The 23,222-nt window shown below is 36.6% G+C and overlaps 1 protein-coding gene and 1 pseudogene across 1 annotated transcript; both read right to left on the reverse strand.

Moving 5' to 3' along the window:
- Positions 1-868: 868 nt before the first annotated feature.
- Positions 869-4,100, reverse strand: LOC110921799 ((E)-beta-farnesene synthase). Its single transcript, XM_022166144.2, has 7 exons — positions 3,728-4,100; positions 3,331-3,619; positions 2,562-2,946; positions 2,036-2,254; positions 1,813-1,951; positions 1,438-1,686; positions 869-1,339 (listed from the first exon to the last, which is right to left on the reverse strand). Exons 1-7 carry the CDS (start codon positions 3,848-3,850, stop codon positions 1,046-1,048), a joined length of 1,698 nt encoding a protein of 565 aa, XP_022021836.1. The 5' UTR covers positions 3,851-4,100; the 3' UTR covers positions 869-1,045.
- Positions 4,101-6,317: 2,217 nt separating this feature from the next.
- On the reverse strand, positions 6,318-16,241 carry LOC110921801 (annotated as a pseudogene).
- Between the last annotated feature and the right edge of the window lie 6,981 nt (positions 16,242-23,222).

Below are 23,222 nucleotides of genomic sequence, written 5' to 3' on the forward strand. Positions count from 1 at the left end.
AAATATTAAGCTTTATGATGCAATAATGACATAAGAAAGACATTGTTAACTAGCCTGGATGGCTGCCACGTCACCTTTTCTTATGTCAATTTCTTATAAAAAATATACCAGCCAAAGAAACAAAACTGGTTCAGAGGACAATTCAGAATATTATTTTCCGGTGTCTAAACTAGACTCTTGAATTTTCTTTTTTGGTTTTACAATATTTGTAGTTAAAAATTAATATTATAATTATATCTTCGTATCTTTCTAATCGAGTTAATCGTAAAACAAGTTTGTCAAAATTAAGGATTCAGGACTCTTACATATGTAAGGATCAAAATATGGTCACTAGTATTCTTTTTTGTTTTTTAAAAGGTGGATATAATTGCTTATCGATATACAAAGATCAATGGATTTCACGTGGCATAAAGTTCTTTCCAATTACAAAAGAAATGCAAAGTCAGCGTAGTTTGTTGTTTGCCTTCCTTCTACACAAGCGGTCATAGTCATGACTCTAGACTAAGGAATTGGTTAGAATTCATTATTTTCTTTTATTGTCGATCCTTCTTGAGTATATCTTATTTGGTTGGTATGCTAAGTGCCTACCAGTTTCGAAACTATCCCAAAAGGTTAGGGGTATCCTAATTTTTTTTTTGGATCAGGGGTATCCTTATATAACGGAAACGAAGTTGAGTGGTATTTTTACACTACCGAAATGAAGTTAAGGAGTGTTTTTACACTACGTAGACATGGTTGAGGGGTAGCCCGTGCTAACCCTAATACCACTTTAAGTCCGCCACTGGTGCCTACTACTGTAAAGAACCTAACGGGTACCAACCAATGCCCGCCGCAACGCATGGCGAATCACAATAGTTACATATTATAGATCAATAAACTTCTACGACAATAATAACTCAAACCACACTTATTACTTATTTGTTACATATGTATCAAATACTACACGTGCACGAACCTATCCGATAATAATAACACAAAGTCAGTATAATAACTTACACAAAAACATTTGCTAAGCATGATTTGATTATTACATATGCATTATATATTAAACACTTATGGGAGTAACAAGAAGTGATTTAATGTAGCCAATCATTTCTTTCCCGGCATGAGTAAAATTGTCACCACCTCTGTAAAGGATATCACAAACACGTACAAAATTGATAGGAGACATAAGTAAAGGTCCGGGTATGTGTGTAGGCCTTAGAGACTCCTTATTAATAACTTTCCAATTATCTTCGATTATCTTTGAGAATAACTCATGTGTGTGCTCCTTTGAGACCTCGTATTGCTTCATGTAGCATTCGACACTCGAAGCTACATGGTTTCTTTCTTGTTCGTCCTGTGATTTTAATTTAAAATTACTACAATTTAACTGCTTCCCATAGTTTTATATTCTCTTTTGAGTATTCACAAAATGAATCTTGAAGTTTCACATACCTTACGCGTGGCAATATCATCCATGAGTCTAAAAATCAAAGATGAAGCTTTGACAATAGGAGGATAGTTAGACAACCATTTAAATGTATCCTCGGTAACCAAATCATCCCGGTGAACATAAGACAACATGATGATCAAGGGGTAGCCAACAGAGACTATGGCAACAGACATATGTTCTTCAAAGGTTGGAATATACCTCTCGTTTGCCCATTTAGCTTCAAGTAAGATATTTCGAGTGTACTCTTTAACCTAAATTCCAAATGAACGAGCAACTGGCACATTAACTAGATTTTATGTTTTTAAAGGCAAGAATATTATAGTTTATAAGACAAAACAAACGAATTATAAAGATCAAACAGGTTGTATATTATGTACCATCTCTTTTGTATAACATAAACGATATGTATTTCCCTTCTTCTCTAGCAAATCTTCAGCTTCTTTGTAAACATTGAGAATTTCATGATATATCTGTTTCATGTATTTAGGAAGCATATCCGTGCAACTTATCGACCATCTATGCAAGTCATTCACAAAAACCAATAAATTTTGGGAACTTTTTGCATGTATGAATATAAGTTAATTGTTAGTTACCACCTACTTTTGAATAGCTTTAGTAAATATCTCGAGTTCTTCATAAGTACCATAATTATCGTACGTGTCATCCAAAAGGACTATTAGATTGCACATTTTAATCAGAAAAATCCTTGATTCAGAATGTTGAGGCTCGAAGTAGACCGCCAATATCCAAAAGTAACCTTCCACTGTTCTATCCCGAGAATAAGGTAGTTTAGTCAACGCGTCGAAATCCTTCCACCATCTAGACACCCAAAATGTCAGTTATGAGGATAACCCATGCTATACGAAAGCTTGATTAAAATTAACCTTACCATTATGATTAACAACGTACACTAAAACGTACAATTAGTTCATTTCATTTAACTTTGTGTTATAGTTAAATTTGTTTAATAAAGTTTTTTCAAACAAAGTTACCATTTATAATGATATTTATTAACTCGACCGGTCTACTTATTTTTTGGAATTACCATTTCGGGCCTTACACTGGACTATAATAGTACTATGTAAAAGAAATAAATCAAAAGTAGTCTTGTTTTTAATACACTTACTTGCAAACTTGGCTAAGCTCTTTTCGGTGCAATTCTTGGAGCAAATTGAAATCTAACTTAGCAAGTGTTAGTAAGTCGTCATTACGGGAATCTTGTTGTTGGTAGATTGGTATGTAACGCAATGCTTCTAGCCGTTGCAATCTTTTTCGAAGAGGTTGTTGTAGTGCTTGAGATATTTGAGTTTCCAGAGAAGTGTCGTTACTACAAATGTGTTTCTTGATTATATTTCCAAGATGGTATTTTGTAAACTCGAGGGCTTCGTCTAGAAATTCTTCACCTTCCACCCTCATGTACGTTGCTTCATACAAAGAAAGCATACCGTGAATATCGTCTCTCAAGGACTCCAGAAAATTACCATTTTCATTCTTGTACTTGTAGAATATTCCTATACAAAAATAAGAAAACAAATTTAAAGCATATATGTCATATTATACAGTAGAGGTAACACATGGATATTCGCATACAAGTAAGCCGATGGGTTAGGGATAAACCGGTCTTTTTAGTGGGTTGGTTAGTCGAGTGACTGAGTTAACGTGCAAATACCTTTTTTAAATTTTCCTTCATGTTTTCACAAAATATTATGTTAATTATAGAGAAAAACGATATTATCGATGTAAAACAATCTAGTTCTGAAACTTGCACACACATAATATATGCACCGGCAACTTTGAGCCTCTTTAGATCAGTCTGACTTGTTTCACTCTTGCCAACTCTTTGCATTTAATCTATTTGTAAACATATAAATAACTACTTGCAAACAATACAATACCACTTGAAACATTGAAGCCTTGTTGTCGCAGAAGTCTGAACCAAAGTGAAGTGCCTTGGAGGTCATTCCCGTTGATCCACTCATCCCCATACGTAAGATAAATATGCTTTAAGCATTCCTCAATTTCATCTTCAAAATGATAAGCTAAACCAAGGCGTTGGACCGAATCAATAAATTCCAATAATTTCATATGATGTGTAGGTTCTGTTGATCCTTTGATCACTAGCACTTTCCTTACATTCTCTTTTAGTTCCCTAGCCTGTTGCTCCTCACAAGCAAGATCCTTTCTCTACACCGACAAACAGACAGACGAACCAAATAGTTAAAAAATGCCAACCCGAATCACTTACTCTAATTCATATTATTATTAAAAAGTAGTGATATAAAAGCCACAAACCTCACTATATATGAGAAATTGATCTCCCCATATGCTAGGACTGAAGGTCACCATGTTGCGAATAACTTCCTTCTTCAAACTTTTGTTATGGCAAAGGGCTGAAGGAGATGAAGAAATAGACATACTTTAATATGGTTAAGAGCGTTAATAAGTTACCTTAAAAGTGTTCGCTAGATTTTAACATGTATATATAGAGAGAAGTATGTTAATGTGACATTAAATTTTCAGTGGCGTGTGAAATGTGTCAAAGAATCCAAATTGGACTTTTTAACTTTTGGCCTTTCGGGTTAATTTTGAGGAAATTTTGTTCACGTTAGATACAGTTCATCATCATCATTCATCATCCACAGTGGTTATCTGAATAGCAAAATCATCTCTTGACCTTTAATTAAGATGACTCTTTTATTGTTTTGTTTCATACAAGTTCAAAAATTGTTCTCTTTTGACTATTTTTTCTACCACAAATCATGCACTTTTAGATTGTTCTTTATTTGACTATTTTTCTACCACAAATCATTCTTTTTTAGAAATTCTAAGGCTTTGGTGACGAAATTGAAGGACTTTGAGAGGGAATTCTTGGATTGCTTGATGAAGTCCCCTACTCTCCTCCATCTGGTTTCAAGAACAATGCAGAAGAGTTTATCACACAACTGCTGCTGAAACAGGATCAGAAAATCGGTATAAATCCCGGTAGCGAGAATATCAGTGATATTTACCGAGATATCATCGATATTTTGATATTCTTATCTCGGTCATATCGGTGAGAAAATCGGTAGGCCAGATTTTTATGTTTTTCTTAATGGGCTGCCAACAAAATACAAAGCCTAGTTCTTTCTCAGTACTTTTATGCTTTTTTGGCCCATATATTATAACCTTTATCACACTTCAAACACTTAACACGACTACTGATGTTGTCTGATGAACCCTAATCGTCCCTCCAAGCTCCTATGCTTCAATCGGATTTTAGTGTTTTAAGCTATGATGAACAAATGAAGAATCGGGTGCCTTGGTTAATCTTGATGAACACTTCTTTATTTTTCTATTAATATTATATAGGTTCTAGACTTCTAGGTATGAATATATACATTTTTATGCATGATATTATAAATTACCGATATCCCACCGATATCACACCGCAATAAGCGATATCTCAGTCCTTGACCGTTAACCGATATTTTTCCGCATTAACTGCATCGCTTTCAACTATGTTGGAAAAACTTTGTTGGAACGTTGATGTGTGATTGGAAGCTTCATTGGAACGATGATGTTGGAACGATGATATTGGAACGATGATGTGTAAACAAAATCAGTAAATGTTCGAACAAAGATCCATAATCGGAGATAACCGGCTGAATCATGGGAGCTCTGCATTTGAGAGAGAGAGAGAGAGGTTGCTCTCTCTGCATATGAGAGAGAGAGATGAATTGAAATTTGAATGTGGAGCCAGAATCATGTATGTTATATATGTAGATGGTATGAATTTTGAATATGGGATGGAGACAGAACTGGAAGAGACTGGGAGGAGATGTAGTGCCAACTCGTCTCTCTCTTAACTCTCTTTTTATGTGCTTTAATTCAAATTTTGAACTGAGATTGCAAAGAGACAGACAGATTGAAGGATTTGGGCATTAAATGCATAATACATATCCCTATGAGTTTTAAATTTCAAATTACCCTCCATTTTAATGAAACCTTTGCTGAAGGGATTTTTTGTATTCTAAATAGATTAAATATTATTTAAAAAATGAAAATATTAAGCTTTATGATGCAATAATGACATAAGAAAGACATTGTTAACTAGCCTGGATAGCTGCCACATCAGCTTTTCTTATGTCAATTTCTTATAAAAAAATATACCAGCCAAAGAAACAAAACTGGTTCAGAGGACAATTCAGAATATAATTTTCCGGAGTCTATACTAGACTCTTGAATTTTCTTTTCTGGTTTTACAACATTTGTAGTTAAAAATTAATATTATAATTCTATCTTCGTATCTTTCTAATCGATTTAATCATAAAACAAGTTTGTCAAAATTAAGGATTAAGGACACTTGCATATTTAAGGATCAAAATATAGTCACTAGTATTCTTTTTTGTTTTATAAAAGGTGGATATAATTGCTTATCGATATACAAAGACCAATGGATTTCACGTGGCATAAAGTTCTTGCCAATAACAAAAGAAATGCAAAGTCAGCGTAGTTTGTTGTTTGCCTTCCTTCTACACAAGCGGTCATAGTCATGACTCTAGACTAAGGAATTGGTTAGAATTCATTATTATCTTTTATTGTCGATCCTTCTTGAGTATATCTTATTTGGTTGCTATGATAAGTGCCTACTACTGTAAAGAACCTAACGGGTACCAACCAATGCCCGCCGCAACGCATGGGGAAACACAATAGTTACATATTATAGATCAATAAACTTCTACGACAATAATAACTCAAACCACACATATTACTTGTTTGTTACATATGTATCAAATACTACACGTGCACGAACTTATCCGATAATAATAACACAAAGTCGGTATAATAACTTACACATAAACATTTGCTAAGCATGATTTGATTATTACATATGCATTATATATTAAACACTTATGGGAGTAACAAGAAGTGATTTAATGTAGCCAATCATTTCTTTCCCGGCATGAGTAAAATTGTCACCACCTCTATAAGGATATCACAAACACTTACAAAATTGATAGGTATGTGTGTAGGCCTTAGAGACTCCTTATTAATAACTTTCCAATTATCTTCGATTAGCTTTGAGAATAACTCATGTGTGTGCTCCTTTGAGACCTCGTATTGCTTCATGTAGCATTCGACACTCGAAGCTAGATGGTTTCTTTCTCGTTCATCCTGCGATGTTAATTTAAAATTACTACAACTTAATTGCTTCCCATAGTTATATATTCTCTTTTGAATATTCACAAAATGAAACTTGAAGTTTCGCATACCTTACGCGTGGCAATATCATCCATGAGTCTAAAAATCAAAGATGAAGCTTTGACAATAGGAGGATAGTTAGACAACCATTTAAATGTGTCCTCGGTAACCAAATCATCCCGGTGAATTTAAGACAACATGATCATCAATGGGTAGCCAACATATACTATGGCAACGGACATATATTCTTCAAAGGTTGGGATATACCTCTGGTTTACCCATTTAGCTTCAATCAAGAGATTTTGAGTGTACTCTTTAACCTAAATTCCAAATGAACGAGCAATTGGCACATTAACTAGATTTCATGTTTTTGAAGGCAAGAATGTGATAGTTTATAAAACAAAACAAACGAACTATAAAGATCAAACAGGTTGTATATGATGTACCATCTGTTTTGTATAACATAAACGATATGTATTTCCCTTCTTCTCTAGCAAATCTTCAGCTTCTTTGTAAACATTGAGAATTTCTTGATATATGAGTTTCATGTATTCAGGAAGCATATCCATGCAACTTATCGACCATCTATGCGAGTCATTCACAATAACCAATAAACTTTGAGAACTTTTTGCATGTATGAATATAAGTTAATTGTTAGTTACCACCTACTTTTGAATGGCTTTAGTAAAGATCTGGAGTTCTTCATAAGTACCATAATTATCGTATGTGTCATCCAAAATGACTTGTAGATTGCAAATTTTCATCAGAAAAATCCTTGATTCGGAATGTTGAGGCTCAAAATAGACCGCCAATATCCAAAAGTAACCTTTGACTATTCTATCCCGAGCAGAAAGTAGTTTGTTCAGCACATGCAAATTCTTCCACCATGTAGACACATACACAAAATGTGAGCTCATGTGGATAGCCCATATGCTATATTGCTAGATTAAAATTAACCTTACCCTTATGATTATAGTGGTATTTAGAATTCGATTCGGATTCCAAAAAATTGAAATAGAAATTGATAATCAAGATTCGAATTCAATTTAAAATAATAGAATTCAATTCGTTTCGTATTCGAATGTATTCAAATAGAATATGAATTTATGATTTTCAATCCATTTCGGTTCGAAATTCAAATTCAATTTATACATATAATTTGATTTCGTTAATACATACACACATATAACTTCTAAATTTGGGCAAAAATATAAATTGCATCAATAAAGATAAGTCCATATAACATTACCAAGACTAAATGATAAATAATACATACTACTTGTTTCTAAATTTTTTTATTAACTTAATTGCTACAAGTAACTAACCTAACTTCAATTCTAAATTTTGGTCTTTTGACATATTGATAGTTTATCAATTTTATAAATTAGTATTTTATTTAAGTTATAAATAATTAGATTGTAGTAGTTTCAAAAATAAAAGTAAAATAATTTATTGTTTAGTGTGAATTATAATTAAATCAAAATCAAATTCAATTCGAATTTGAGTTTCAAATACGAATCAGATCGAATCGACTAAATCAAATCTAAATTGAATACGAATTCAGGGTCAAGATATACTAGAAAGTTTATTTAGGTAGGAAGGCTAGAAAGTAATCCTGACCATCTACTAACTAATCAAGGGCTAAGATTGAATGAGGGAGATTGAACAAAAAGAAGAATGCACCTGGGTTGGTTAATTTGAGGTATTCTAGTCCATCCAAAGTCAATAGTTTCTCTCTCCTACAATTCCCTCCCATTTTTTAAAACGTTAATAACTTTTTTGTACTACATTATTTTTATAAAAAATGCACCATAAAAACGAACATTTTTTATCTTTAAAACGAGCACACTATTGCTATACTTTTGAAAAAAAAAATCTATTACCCAGATGTCTAAAACGCAATTGACAAAAACACAAAAAATGATTTTTTTCTAAAAGGAAATAAACAAAAAACACAAAAGAAAGTATTCTTTCTAAAATGCAATGGACAAAAAATACAAAAGAAATTGTTTTTTTTTCTAAAACACAATGAATCAAAAACACAAAAGAAAGTGTTCTTTCTAAAACGCAATTGACAAAAAAACACAAAAAAGTGTCTTTTCTAAAACGAAATGGATTAAAAACACAAAACAAAATGTTTTTTTCTAAAACGCAATAGACTAAAAACAAAAGAAGTGTGTTATTTGTAAAACCCAAAGGCTGAAAAACACAAAGAAATTTTGTAAAACGCAATGGCCAGAAAACACAAAGTAATGTCTTTTTTCTAAAACGTAATGGCCAGAAAACACAAAAAAATATATCTTTTTTTTCTAAAACGCAATGGATAAAAAGCACAAAAAAAAATGTTTTTCGTAAAACACAAAAGACCAAAAACATAATAAAATATGTTTTCCTAAAATGCAATGAACAAAAAACACAACAAAATGTGTTTTTTCCTAAAACGCAATTGAGAAAAAACACAAAAACATGTGTTTTTTTTTTCTAAAATGCAATGGACCAAAAACACAATAAAATGTATTTTTTCTAAAACACAATTTTATCATTGTGTTATAAAAGCAATGAAATAAAACACAATGATTTAGTGTTTTTATAAAACACAATACAAAAAAAAAGTGATAAACTAGATGTGTTATTGCGTTTTAGAAATATACATTAGAAATAGTAAAATGCGTATAACAATGTCATGTTTGACGGCTAGGTGTTTTTTACCTATGGAAAACAATATAGAACTGAAAATATTGACATTTTCCATAATCAAAATAACTGCGTTTTAGAAATTCCCACAAACTAATCCACTTTTCAATGATTGAAACTTTGCTTTAAGAATAACTTATGAAAAAAGAATAATATAAGTAGCAGTAGGCATGGCCGGCTCTGGGGTGGGCGGGGAGGACCACCGGCCAGGGCTCTCGATACTTCCAGGGGCACGTTTTTTTTTTTTTTTTGATAAAAACCCGATATATATATATGGGAAGGTTCATTTGAGAAGAAAAATTAATTGAGAAGAAAAAGAACAAAGGGTATAACTGTAAAACATTAAATAATTTTTCATTTATCTCATTTATTATCATCTTTAACTAATTAATTAGTCATAAAAACTATCATCCTTCACACTAATGTTTTTTTACTACACACATCAAAAGTTACCATACACCTTTCGGAATTGACCCTACACATGTTGAAATTTATCCTACACAACCCGTAATTTTGTCATATACACATTGTAATTTATCCTACACTTTAAATTATTTTATTTTATTTTTTTGAAAAAATATATATTTTGAAGATAAGTTACAAATTTTAATGTAGTTAGCTATTAAAGATGAATACTACTAATTAATGATCTTTGTAGGTTTACCATATTACCCTTATAGTAACATTAAATACTTATATTAAATGAAGTAAAATGAAGGATTTTTATTGGTTGAAATTTCTTCTTTTTTCTTCTTACAAAAAATTTCTTCTCATTTGAACTCTCCACTATATATATATATATATATATGTAAAATATTTTTTAATAGCGTACACCCATAGAAACATCAACATAGGTCCTGTTACAAAACTATTCTTATAGTTTAGATTAGTTATTAACCCCTTTGACATTAGGTTTGGACCTTTAGCGAGTCCAATACCCAATTTCGTTAAGGCCTAAGGGCACATTTTTTCGAGCTCGAACTGGGCACCCAAATTCTCAGTGCCGGTTGTTGTAACTTGTGCATAAAACAAATGATATAATTGAAGCATTGCGTTTTACAAAATTACCAAAAATCAACCCACTTGTTATGAAAATGAATAATATAACGTGATGTTTTCACCTATGCATAAAACAATAATATAACTGAAACCATTACATTTTATAAATTACCAAAAATCAACCAAATTTTCAGTTTAAGACAACGCGTATTAGTTCTTTTAGATAAAAATGATACTGGATAACAATGGATGTAAGTATAAGTTCTTCTAGATAAAAATGATACTGGATAACCATAGATGTTAGTTGATTATAAAATGAGAGGATTCTTGACTAGAGAAATTGCCACCATTTCTATCCTTTCCCTCAAAACTCAATCTGTAGAACTCAATCAGATTGCCTTTATTTTTCTTTCATGGTGGGACCATCTTAACAGGAGACTGCGGCGGCACTGGATCTGAGGCCTCATGATGGTGACAGAGCGAAACAGTGGTGGAGGGGTGGGTGGTGGAGTGGTGGTGGTGGTGTGGAGGTGGGGTGAACTATACGGATCTTGTTTCTTTAGATCTAGGGAAGAAAAGATTGAAGATGACGAGTTTTGAAAATGGTGGGTTTTGAAGTTACAAGGAGAGAAGAAAGGAAAAGATTGGATAAAATTGACTAAAATACTCTTCCCCTTTATTTTTAAATTTTGTCACATGTCATAATCCTATTGATTTCTATCTTTCTAGCCAAACTAAACTTCCTATTTGATCATCTCTGTTGATGCAGATTTTGTGTCCGATGCTTGTCGAATAGATTAGTTATTATTTTACGCTGAATTTGTAATAGTTAGTGAAACGGTCTATCGAACGTGTATAGACCCGCTCGTTTGAAGTGGTCAAACGAGAGGGTTATTCGGTTGACCGTGTGTGGTTGCAAGACAAATTATGGTTGTTTAATGTTGGTGTCGAAGGATAAGGCATCGAAGGATTGTGTATCCTTCGATGAGCTCGAAAGATATCCATCGAAGGTTGAAGATGGACCTCGAAGGATATGGCATCCTTCGAGGTATGTGTGTATCTTTCGAAAGCTGGATGGTCGACAGATGATCTATCGACAGTCAGTTTAATCCTTCGACCGTGCAACCTGTGTTTGGTATAAATACCAACACCTTGTCATTTGCAACACAAGAGTGAGAGCACAAGTGTGTGCTAGAGAGTGATAGGAGGTTTGAGTCCTCACCGGGAGAAATCACCACTTGATTTCTCCCTGGATGTATACTTCTTTGGTATTAGTTCGGTTTCCATGTAATCGGGCCGACTTGTAATGTTTACTACCGGATTAATACAAAGTTTGTTATGTTTATCCTCTCTTATCTCTTCCATCTTTGAACATTATCATGAAAATCACGGAATCCATCCCGAAACACGGACCTACAATTGGTATCAGAGCCATGGTGCCCGATTTAGTAAAACTAACCGTTTACTAAGTCACATGTGCTCTAGATCTGTGATTTTTGTGGGTTTTTGTTCAAGATGTAAAAATGGTGAAAATGAGAAAAACTCAGATCTGGACCCGAATATTCAGATCTGTGATAAAACGAGTGTTGGGTTTTATGTTTTTCTCCTAAATCTTCAAGTTTCCTTCATCAAAAATCGTTTACAAAGTGTTTTCATAAATCTGCAGATTTGAACAGTTGCTGTGTTCTTGATGTTCATATCAGCTTCATATTTCGAAGGATGTTGTTTTTCCTTCGAAAGATCAGTAAAGAACTTCGAAGGATCATTTATCTTGTCGAAGGGTCACCCTAAAAATTCGAAAGGTCACTCTTTTCCGAAAGGTCATCTGTTGTCAGATCCAAACAGTACTTTGAAATATCATCAAAATTCTCGAAGGGTCATTCCTTTTTCCTCGAAGGGTCTTCCTCACCGACAACTTCGAAAGATCAACAGATCTCGAAGGGTCACCTGCACAGATTTCGAAAGGCTCTAAATGTTTTCGAAGGGTCATCCCTTCCTTTTGAAGGATCAGATTCATCTGTTCTTCGAAAGATTAACATTATTCCAAATAAACAATTTCGAAAGATGTAATCTGCTAGATATTTGATTGGTGTTCACGGCCCAATGCAATGCCCATGTGCACCGCCATTTCCACCGTCTCAATAATCCAATTGATATTTTGATGATTGCTGTGCACCGCCAAAGTGACCAATGAACTTGTTGTGTATTGTTGGTGGTCACCGCCCAAGGATCACCTCCCAAGGCACCGCCCAAGGATCATCTTTTCCAATTTCGAAGGATCAATTTTATATAATGCCCAATTAATAGTCAAAGTCCATAAACAAGTTACGGCCCAAGTTGAAAGAATTACGGCCCAGATTACTTGTTTTGTTGACAACTTCCATTTAGTCAATGTTATTACATCATCATGACATCATCATGATGATGTCATGATGATGTGTAAACGGGACTTTGCTTGCGGCGGTCCGTGCTTCGCGTGTCGAGCTCTGGGGCGCACGACGGAGGAATGTCGTGACGTCGGGCTTGAGCCGGATCTAACCGTGTCAAAACCGAGTCGAACCGAGCTGAGTCGCGTCCACACAAGGTGTATCAAAGTGAAAATCTAGCGCCTAAAGTTATATTTTGCTAGATTTTTCTATTGGGCCCATTTGGTGTGAAATTTTGGGCAAATATTAAAAAAAAAAAAAAAAGGGATCCATTGGAACAAAGGTTTTTGATGCAGAGTGGGGTCGGGTGTTCGCGAAGATGATTTGAACCGCGCTTCTAAATGTCAACGTCAAAATTAGTATGAATTTGGGAGCGCGCGGGGTGATGCAGCATGATGAAAACAAGAGATGATGAAAACTTGATGTTTGAAAAATTGTGGGGTAGTCACGGTTACCGATGCAATGGCAAAAATGGTAACGCGACTATTATGGGCCAAAAACAACACGATATGTTCGCTTCCGCGCATCAGTATTTATGATTGTTACCGGTTATTCGGAAATGTTCGAAAGGATTTTGTTTATTGTCATATTCTCGCATTTGAAGACGTACGTATGAACCTGGAACGTCTATACCGGTCCTAACGAGTTCACAAAGACTTTGGTCTTTGGGGGGATACAAGTCAGATCCTACGGGGTACCAGGGGACGTTCTTATTCAACTAGTTTATGCAAAGAAGAAAGTCATGTTCGTGAATTTTCGGAACCGAGAACATTCAATGAAGATTGATGACAGTTCCGCTCAGTGGAGGGAATTGGTGAACATTTGACGACAGTTTCTTTGAAGTGGAAAGAATCTGTTAAGGTTTAGAGATCTTACCAAAGAAATGGGGGGATAAAAATTTTCAAATGTTGAATTTCTTCGGTAAATTTCTAAACGCAATCACAGGTGGTAGAGGTTGTGATTTTCAGGTGATACAAACGGTTCTGCGTGGAATGTTTTGTACAGACGCTTGAAGATCAAGACTTGATGCAGTTGTTAAAGAATGGAACCCTTATCAAATGCCGGTTGGAGTATTGGAAGATCAGCGGAAGATCGGTCAATTGAGTCCTTTGAGGAAATTGCACAACACTCAACTCGGATGCGCGCACTCTGAGGGGGAAATATTATACAATGAGCATCAAGATACTACTTACCTGGATCATCGGTCAAGGGGGAATTTGTTTACACAGAGAAGATGATTACTTGACTGAAGATCGATGATTGCAGTTGCATTTTCAGCATTCGACAGCAACGGACAAGGGGGAATTTGTTGATGCAGATTTTGTGTCCGATGCTTGTCGAATAGATTAGTTATTATTTTACGCTGAATTTGTAATAGTTAGTGAAACGGTCTATCGAACGTGTATAGACCCGCTCGTTTGAAGTGGTCAAACGAGAGGGTTATTCGGTTGACCGTGTGTGGTTGCAAGACAAATTATGGTTGTTTAATGTTGGTGTCGAAGGATAAGACATCGAAGGATTGTGTATCCTTCGATGAGCTCGAAAGATATCCATCGAAGGTTGAAGATGGACCTCGAAGGATATGGCATCCTTCGAGGTATGTGTGTATCTTTCGAAAGCTGGATGGTCGACAGATGATCTATCGACAGTCAGTTTAATCCTTCGACCGTGCAACCTGTGTTTGGTATAAATACCAACACCTTGTCATTTGCAACACAAGAGTGAGAGCACAAGTGTGTGCTAGAGAGTGATAGGAGGTTTGAGTCCTCACCGGGAGAAATCACCACTTGATTTCTCCCTGGATGTATACTTCTTTGGTATTAGTTCGGTTTCCATGTAATCGGGCCGACTTGTAATGTTTACTACCGGATTAATACAAAGTTTGTTATGTTTATCCTCTCTTATCTCTTCCATCTTTGAACATTATCATGAAAATCACGGAATCCATCCCGAAACACGGACCTACAATCTCCCTATGAATTCATATATAAATTTGATTCTCTTAATTCGAAATTCGTTATCTGATTCGTTGAACACCCTTACTCATGATTAACAACGAACCATAAATGTACAATTAGTTTATTTCATTTAACCAAGTTGATGTTATAAATTAAATTTCTTTAATAAAGTTTTGTTTTTCAAATGTACTTGCCATTTCGGGCCTTATACTGGACTATAATAGTAGTCTTGTTTTAATACACTTACTTGCTAATTTGGCTAAGCTCTTTTCGGTGCAATTCTTGGAGCAAATTGAAATCTAACTTTGCAAGTGTTAGTAAGTCGTCATTACAGGAATCTTGTTGTTGGTAGATTGGTATGTAACGCAATGCCTCTAGCCGTGTCAATCTTTTTCGAAGTGGTTGTTGCAGCACTTGATATATTTGAGTTTCAAGAGAAGCGTCGTTACTACAAATGTGTTTCTGGATTATATTTCCAAGATGGTATTTTGTAAACTTGAGGGCTTCGTCTAGAACTTCTTCACCTTCCACCCTCATGTACGTTACTTCGTACAAAGAAAGCATACCGTGAATATCGTCTCTCAAGGACTCCAGAAAATTACCATTTTCGTTCTTGTACTTGTAGAATATTCCTATACAAAAAGAAGAAAAAATTTTAAAGCATGGATCTCATACTCTACAATAGAGGTAACAAATGGATATCGGCATACATGTTAGCCGATGGGGTAGGGGTAAACCAGTCTTTTTAGTATGAGTTGGTTAGTCGTTAACTTGAAAATACCTTTTTAAAATTTTCATATTTGTTTTCACAATATTGAGCCTCTTTAGATCAGTTTAACTTGTTTCACTCTAGCCAACTCTTTGCATTTAACCTATTTGAAAACATATAAATAATTAGTTGCAAACAATACAATACCACTTGAAACATTGAAGCCTTGTTGTCGTAGGAGTCTGAACCACAGTGAAGTGCTTTCGAGGTTATTCTCGTTGGTCCACTTATCCCCGTAGGTAACATAAATATGCGTTAAACATTCCTCAATTTCGTCTTCAAAATGATATGCTACACCAAGGCGTTGGACCACATCGATAAGTTCTAGTAACTTCATATGCTGTGTAGGTCCTGTTGATCCTTCGATCAGGAGCTCTTTCCGCACTTTCTCTTTTAGTTCCCTATCCAGTTGCTCCTCACTACTCACTATCAACATCCTTTCTCTACACAAACAATAGAAACAGCTAGTTAAAAAAATGCCAACCAAATCAAATTGCTCTAATTCATATCATAATTAGAAAGTAGTGATATAAAAGTCACAAAACCTCATTATATATGAGAAATTGATCTCCCCATATGCTAGGACTGAAGTTCACCGTGTTGCGAACAAGGTTTTGCTTAAAACTTTTATTAAGGGCTGAAACAGATGAAGATATTGACATGCTTTAATATATGATTAAGAGCATTAATAAGTTACCCTTAATAGTGTGCATGAATGGAATGCTAGACTTGAACATGTATACATTTATAGACAAAATCAACAAAGGGCTAATGCTCTAGTGGTACCCGGTGACTTTTTTTATGGGAGGTCGCTGGTTGAGGTCTCGTTAGTGACAAAATGTCATACGCGAGCCAGGATTTTACCACAGTAGGTTTTTGGGCAATGAGTTTCCCTTCAAATTGGTGCAGCCCAGGTCACGAACGTTGTCTATAGTCGCGAACATGAATTGCGTACCCAATAGTTGGGCTTTGACGCTTACAAAAATATATAGACATGTGAAAGTGACGTTGAATTTTTAATGCCTTGTAAAATGTGTCAAAGAATCCAAATGTATTTATTAATAACTTTTGGCTTTTGGGTTAGTTTTGAGGTAAGTTTATGTGGTTCACATTAGAGACACGTGATGTTTATTTTTTTTTTTAAATCTGGATAGGCTCTTCTGTTTAGGCCGCACAGACATTGTAATTAGCAGAGTGTTTGTTTTTCTAAAAACAATTCATTAAAAATGTTTATGCGAGCTCTTTTTGGTGCAGATTTTGCCTAACCACTTCTAAGATATTCTAAGGTCTGCATATGCATAGGGTTAAACACCACCACCACCCACCACCCACCACCCACCACCCACCACCACCACCACCATCCACCGTCCAACGTCCAACATCACCACCACCATCATCCACCACCCACCACCACCACCACCACCACCACCCACCACCACCCACCACCACCGTCCAACATCACCACCACCATCGTCCACCACCATTGTCCACCACCCACCACCGTCCAATAGCCACCAACCTCTCCCACCCCACCCCCACCCCCACCACCACCATCTATCATCATCACCATCCATACACCACCATCTTCTTCTTGCAGATGTGGTGGTGGTAGTGGTTTGGTCCACATACGTTAAAAAACAAACAACCTTCTTTTTACAGGCTGCAATCCACCTCTTCTTCTATAGATTTCTACAGATGTGATCCGCATAATGCAGACATTTAACTTTTAAAACACAAATAGCACCATAGTTTCCTATAAATCTATTAAATATTTATGACATCTAAGTTTTCCTTATTATGTATATTTTTTATTTTATAAATATATATAAAAATATTTCACCCTTTATTTTATTTTTTACTACATTCATCGTTAAAAAGATAAATTAGCAAGGGTGTTTGTACTCGTAATTTGGACTAAAAGTCGAACCAAGTCGGCTTAGATTTCTGTGAATCAAGTTAGGGAGTAATTGGTTTTAGTATTTCGGTATTCATATTTGAATTTATATTTTTTTTAACATAACCAAATTGAATGTGTAAATTCCAACTTATTTCAATTCGTTTGCCATTGAGAACCCTAATTGCACCTCACAAGTCACAACTCGTATTTCATCTAAGGGGTTGTTTGGCAACTTCTGAATGGTTAATTGTTGAACCAGTAAGAGGAGGTCTGAACCATTAAGAGCCAGTGTAATGATTAATCATTTAGAGGCAAATGTCTGACCAACTTAGATTAGAAGTCTTAATCATTCAGACTCAGTAAATTGCTTAACCATGTTGGTGCACTTGTGTCTGTACTTTGTCTGTATTGGGTCTGTATGTAAACGATGTCCTTAGTAGTCTGTAAGTTGACCAAGTCAACCATCCTCCGGTTTGACTTGGACAACAGTTGAAAGATGTTCTGATCGAAGGATAGCCTCGAAGGATACACCTGATCCTGCGAGGTGATCGAAAGATATGGTTCGACCATGGTTCGACCATTAGACCTCGAAGGATGATCCTTCGAGGTCCACGCTGATCTTTCGTGTAACATGTGGTCGACAGATGATCCTTCGGACCATCTGTCGAATCCTTCGAGCAGACCTGCTGAGCTGGGTATATATACCCATGCATGTGTTGAGAGTTCGTGAGTTCTGCCATTTTCACACACCCGAGAGATAGATGCTTAGAGAGCATTCTGCCCAGAACTCACTCACACACTTAGAGAGTTTATAGAACATTTCTGTAAACATTGAGCTTGTAACCGAACCCTCATTGCATTAATACGACTAGTGTTAATCGGTGAATCTTTGTGTGTTTGTTTCTCTACTTGCTACTAACTCGGTTTGCTTGCTAGCTTGGATTCCGCACTCGCTAGTAGGTTTGTATAACAAGGTTTTAGGTTCGTAATCCTCCGCGAAAAGGGACCTACAAGTGGTATCAGAGCTAAGGCTCTTAACCTTGTTTAAAACCGGGTTTTTACAAGTTTTGGTGTGTTGAAACACTTGGTTTTGCACCTGTTTTTACTTGTTTTTCTTGCATTTTCTTTGAGTAAAAACGTGTCTAAACTAACCGGGAGTGTTTAAAGTGGGGTTGGGTAACTTGAAAACTTGTTTTTGAGTGATTTGGTGAATTCCGGCAATATTCCGGTTAAAGTTCCGGTCACCGGTTTCTGGGTTAAGTTTTCCATTTTTGGCATATTTTATTTCAAAATCGTGGTTGGTGGGAAAGTTGTCAGCCTGCCATACCCTTTTGCCGAAAGTTGACTTACCAACCAATCACCTTTTCACCAACCCGTCACATCTGTGTCAGTGTGTCAGTGCTCATTCGAAAGATATCCTTCGACATCGAAAGATATCCTTCGACATCGAAAGACAATCCTTCGATCAGTGACAGCTCGATAGATAAACATCTTTCGAGTAGTCCTTCGAAGTTCGAAACATATCTTTCGATCAGGGAATCTTTTCGAAAGATAGTTGTTTTATCTCGAAAGATAAGGATCTTTCAAGTGTGAATCTTTCGAGATTTTGAGTCTTTCGAAGCCAGTGCTCGAAAGTCAACAGTGATCCTTCGAACACTGTTGATCATTCGAACAAGTGTGATCCTTCGGAAGGTAGCTATTCGAAAGATAAGTGTCCGAAAGATAGGGATTGACTCGAAAGATAAGGATCTTTCAAAAGGGAATCCTTCGAGTTCTTGAATCTTTCGAAATTATTGTTCAAGACTCAACAGTAATCCTTCGAGTACTGTTGATCCTTCGAACAGTAGTTGATCTTTCGATTGTGGTCTGTTTATTGTTAACAAGTTTCTGTGATTTCAGATCTTTCGAACAGGATCGTTCGGCTGTGTGATCTCTCGGATTATTCACTTAGAATTTATTTTTCTTGTCAAAGATGAATCCGAGTTGGTGGAATCCTGCCCCAGACAGTGGTAAATATACAAGTTCAGGAGTTACTCCTTCATGGTGGGGTACACCGGCTCCTGATAGTGGAAAGTACACGTGTACAAGTCTATCACCATCATGGGCCGAATCTCCAGTATCTACATCTTCACAAGCAAATGCTTTACCATCAAATCAATGGGCATTAGTAACGGGTCAAACTCCGAGTGTACAAAGTATCTTATTAAGCGAAAGCGAAACAGGAAGTTTGAATCGACCCCCAAAACTGATGAGTTTGAATGAATATCCAGGATGGGCTGAGAGGTTTAAAACATATGTTCTTGGTCAAAATACGGAACTGTGGATACGTTTCACCACAGATTTCGATCAAGCCATAGAGGTTGCTGCTTCAGAGACTGCGTCATTTGCTGATCTTCCCGAAGATAAAAAGAAAACGTATGATCTGGAAAAGAAAGCATACGCCATTCTCACCCAGGCTTTGAGCAAGGATATTTATCACCAGTTTGTCAGCTTCAAGACAACTAAGAAGTTGTGGGACGGGTTGAAAACAAGAGGAGTAGGGAATGAAGCAACACGTCAGCTGCGTCATGACCTACTCAAGAAAGAATTTGACAGCTTCGCTTGCATGGATAAGGAGTCTCTGGGAGACATGACAAGTCGTTTCTATCACCTGCTTACTGAGTTGAACAATTTTGGAGTTACAACAACTCAAGCAGAGGTGGTGAAGAAGTTTGCTGATGCCTTACCTCCTCAATGGAGTAGTTTCTTGGAAATCCTTAAGTATAACGGAGCGTTGAGAACTACAACTTTTAACGACTTCGTGCAGCTTTTGGAAAACAAGGATCAGGAGGAAACATTGAAGGCGAAGAGAGTTCCATGGCCACAGAATCCAGAAGTGTATTATGGAACTTCCAGCTCTTCGTCTGCAAGAACTGGTTCACATGCTCCAATTCAAACGGCGTTTGTCACAAGTACAGATTGTTTTGGCAATCCAATACAAGTTCCTGTTAAGCCACCTCCCACCACAGACATATTTGGAAATCCAATCCAACCACCTCCACCTCCTCCTGCTCAACAACAACGTGCATGTTATGGAGGAACATCATCTGCTGGTCAACAATCAAAGCCAAGTACAGTACAGCTCGACACTTCAAGCTTCTCCAAAGTCAGTGTAGAAGTAGCCAAGGAACACATGGAGCTACTTAACACTATAGTGAGCGCGTACTGTGGGTTGATAGAAGGTCAGATTGGTAACATTAATCTGACACAGGAAGACTATCGGCAGATAGATAAAGAAGAGATGGACTTGATGGATATCAAGTGGGCCTTTGCTAGTGCTGTGAGAAGAGCAAAGGATTGGATGGAAAGTACTGGCAGAACCAGCTTGGAAAGTAAGCGAGACACCAAGTATGGGTTCGATAAACAAGCAGTAAGGTGCTTCAACTGTGGTGAACGGGGTCACTTTAAACGGGAATGTGCAAAGCCAGCACAGCATGGAAACCAGAACCCCTTCAGAAACCAGGGCAACCAGCAGAACCAGAACAGAAATAATGAACGTACATTAGTGCCTGTCAACAATCAAGCCAACCGGGCACTTGTAGTTCAGATGGATGAAGGTTGCGACTGGTCAATCCAGTTTGGTGGTGATGGTCCTAATGGTACAGCTTGCTTTGCTCAAGTTGTGAAGGATGTAGTTAACACCAGTGGTGGAGAATCTTCCGCCAGTGGTGGTGAATCGTCTGAAGATGAAGACTCTTCTGGGTACAGCAGAAGTGTTGATGAAGATTCATCTGGGTCAGGCGATGAGAATATGGGTGAGACATCTGGTGTCTCAGTTGATGCTGATATTGATGAACTTTTGGAAGAAGCTGCAGCAGAAACTCAAAGAAGATCTGTTCTGATGGATCAAGCTGCTTGTACTTCGTCTTCTCTCCATTCAGCCTTTATGGCTAATGTCGACAGTTCTTCAAGTCAGGTATGTGTCGATGAACCCATTGCTGTAAACTGTGATAACTGTGATAGCTTGCAGGCTAAATGTGCTGAGTTTGAGGCAAACATGTCTGAGTTGCAAGCCAAACATGATGCTTTACAAGCTAGTTTGTTTGACTTGCAAGACAAACATGATTCCTTGAATGCTGAGTGGTGTGCATTGCAAAGCAAACACGAGGCTTTGCAAGAAAAATATGATGTGACATTCATCCACAATCAGAAGTTGACTGTGGATCTTTCAAAATGCACAGAAGCCAATATGTTTTATGAAAACCATGAAAAGGAATTTAAGTCAATGATTGAGACATTAAAGAAAGACAAAACTGAATTGACTAAAATGGTTTCCAGAAAACAAACGGACATTAATTTGTACATCTCACGTCTTGAGGCAATGCAAAAAGAAATGGTCTGTGTAAAAACGGAAAGTGAGGCAATCCAACTCAAGCTAGACAGCTATTTGAGCTCTAGCTACGTGTTGGATCACATCATTGACGTTCAGAAAGAAAAACGGGATGTCACATGCATAGGATACAAAAAATGTCCACCACCAGTCAGACACAATTATGATGCCATGCCTGATGAGGAGGATAGAGTGTTCTTCGAACCATCTGTTCCTCTTGATGTGAAGGAGTTTGCAGCAGGACTCGGATACCAGAAAGAAGTATCCTCAGATTCGGATGTGTCAGCAGATACATCTGTAACTGCTGAACAGAAACAGGATCCTCCAGTTGAGGTTGAGGATGCTGATTCTTCAGATGATGAATCTGATGATGCTGCTCCAGCAAAGTCTGATGCGGTAGTCAAAAATGAGGACATACCTCTTGAGAATCACATTCTATGTGATCCCCCTGTCACACCCGCTAAGACTGTTGCAACTGAGTCCTCGTCTGAGAAGGAGTCGGAGAGTGTGACCTTGCTGTACACTTTGGTTGGTGATGATAAAATTTACTCAGACAAAGATTTTCCTATTAAGAACGTTAATCAATCCTTAATCGATAAAGTCTTTGAAAATTCGACAAGTAAGTTTTTGGGGAAGAAAGGACCACATGTTACAGTTACACAGTGTCCTCCAATCCCAAAGGCTGAAGTTCGAAAGCAATTTGGCAACAAGAAATTGCCAACAGTGCCAACACAGCAAAATCACACCAAACCCAAAGGTAAAGCACCGGCTCAAGTCCAGAAGAAGCCGAATCAAAAGAAGAAGAAAAATGTTAACTTTGTGAAATCGACGGGAACGGACAAAATTGAAACGTTTGAAAATAAATCTAACTTAGATTTTGTCAAGAAAGCTACTGTTTTGAAAAGGAATGAACAAAACAGCTCAAAGCCTAGTACCTCGAGTTCACAAGGTTCAACATCATCAGCTAAGAGAACACATGATTCTTCGAGGTATGTTGAACGAAGATCATGTTTTGAGTGTGGAACCATTGGGCATATAATTCGAAATTGCCCTTACCTTCATAAGCAAAAAGGGAAGGTTGATGATCCCCGTGACAAGACTGACCGTAAGCCATCTACTTCCACAAAACAAGATCCCCGACTTGTAAAAGAAAGGGAGAAGAAGCAGAAACGCCAACAGGTCAAAAGGATTGAAAAAGCAATTAAAACCGATGTGGTTCAAAAACAATCTGTTTCTGTAAAATCAACAAATTCAAAAACTTCAAACTGTAATGAAGTTAAAATTTTAAAGAATGACACTGATAAAACAAAACAGACATGGAAACCTAAATCGGTTACTGAATCAGGGGGACCATCACAATTTACAAACCATCAAAGACAAGAAGTTATTGTCATTGATGAAAATGGAAGACCCAAGACCACAATGGCTTGGGTCCCTCTCTCCAACTAATCTCTGAGTGAGTGTGCAGGAAGTTCCAGGAGGAACTATTGATAG

Source organism: Helianthus annuus, chromosome 17 (assembly GCF_002127325.2).
Source record: "Helianthus annuus cultivar XRQ/B chromosome 17, HanXRQr2.0-SUNRISE, whole genome shotgun sequence".
In the NCBI taxonomy this organism is placed as follows: Eukaryota; Viridiplantae; Streptophyta; class Magnoliopsida; order Asterales; family Asteraceae; genus Helianthus; species Helianthus annuus.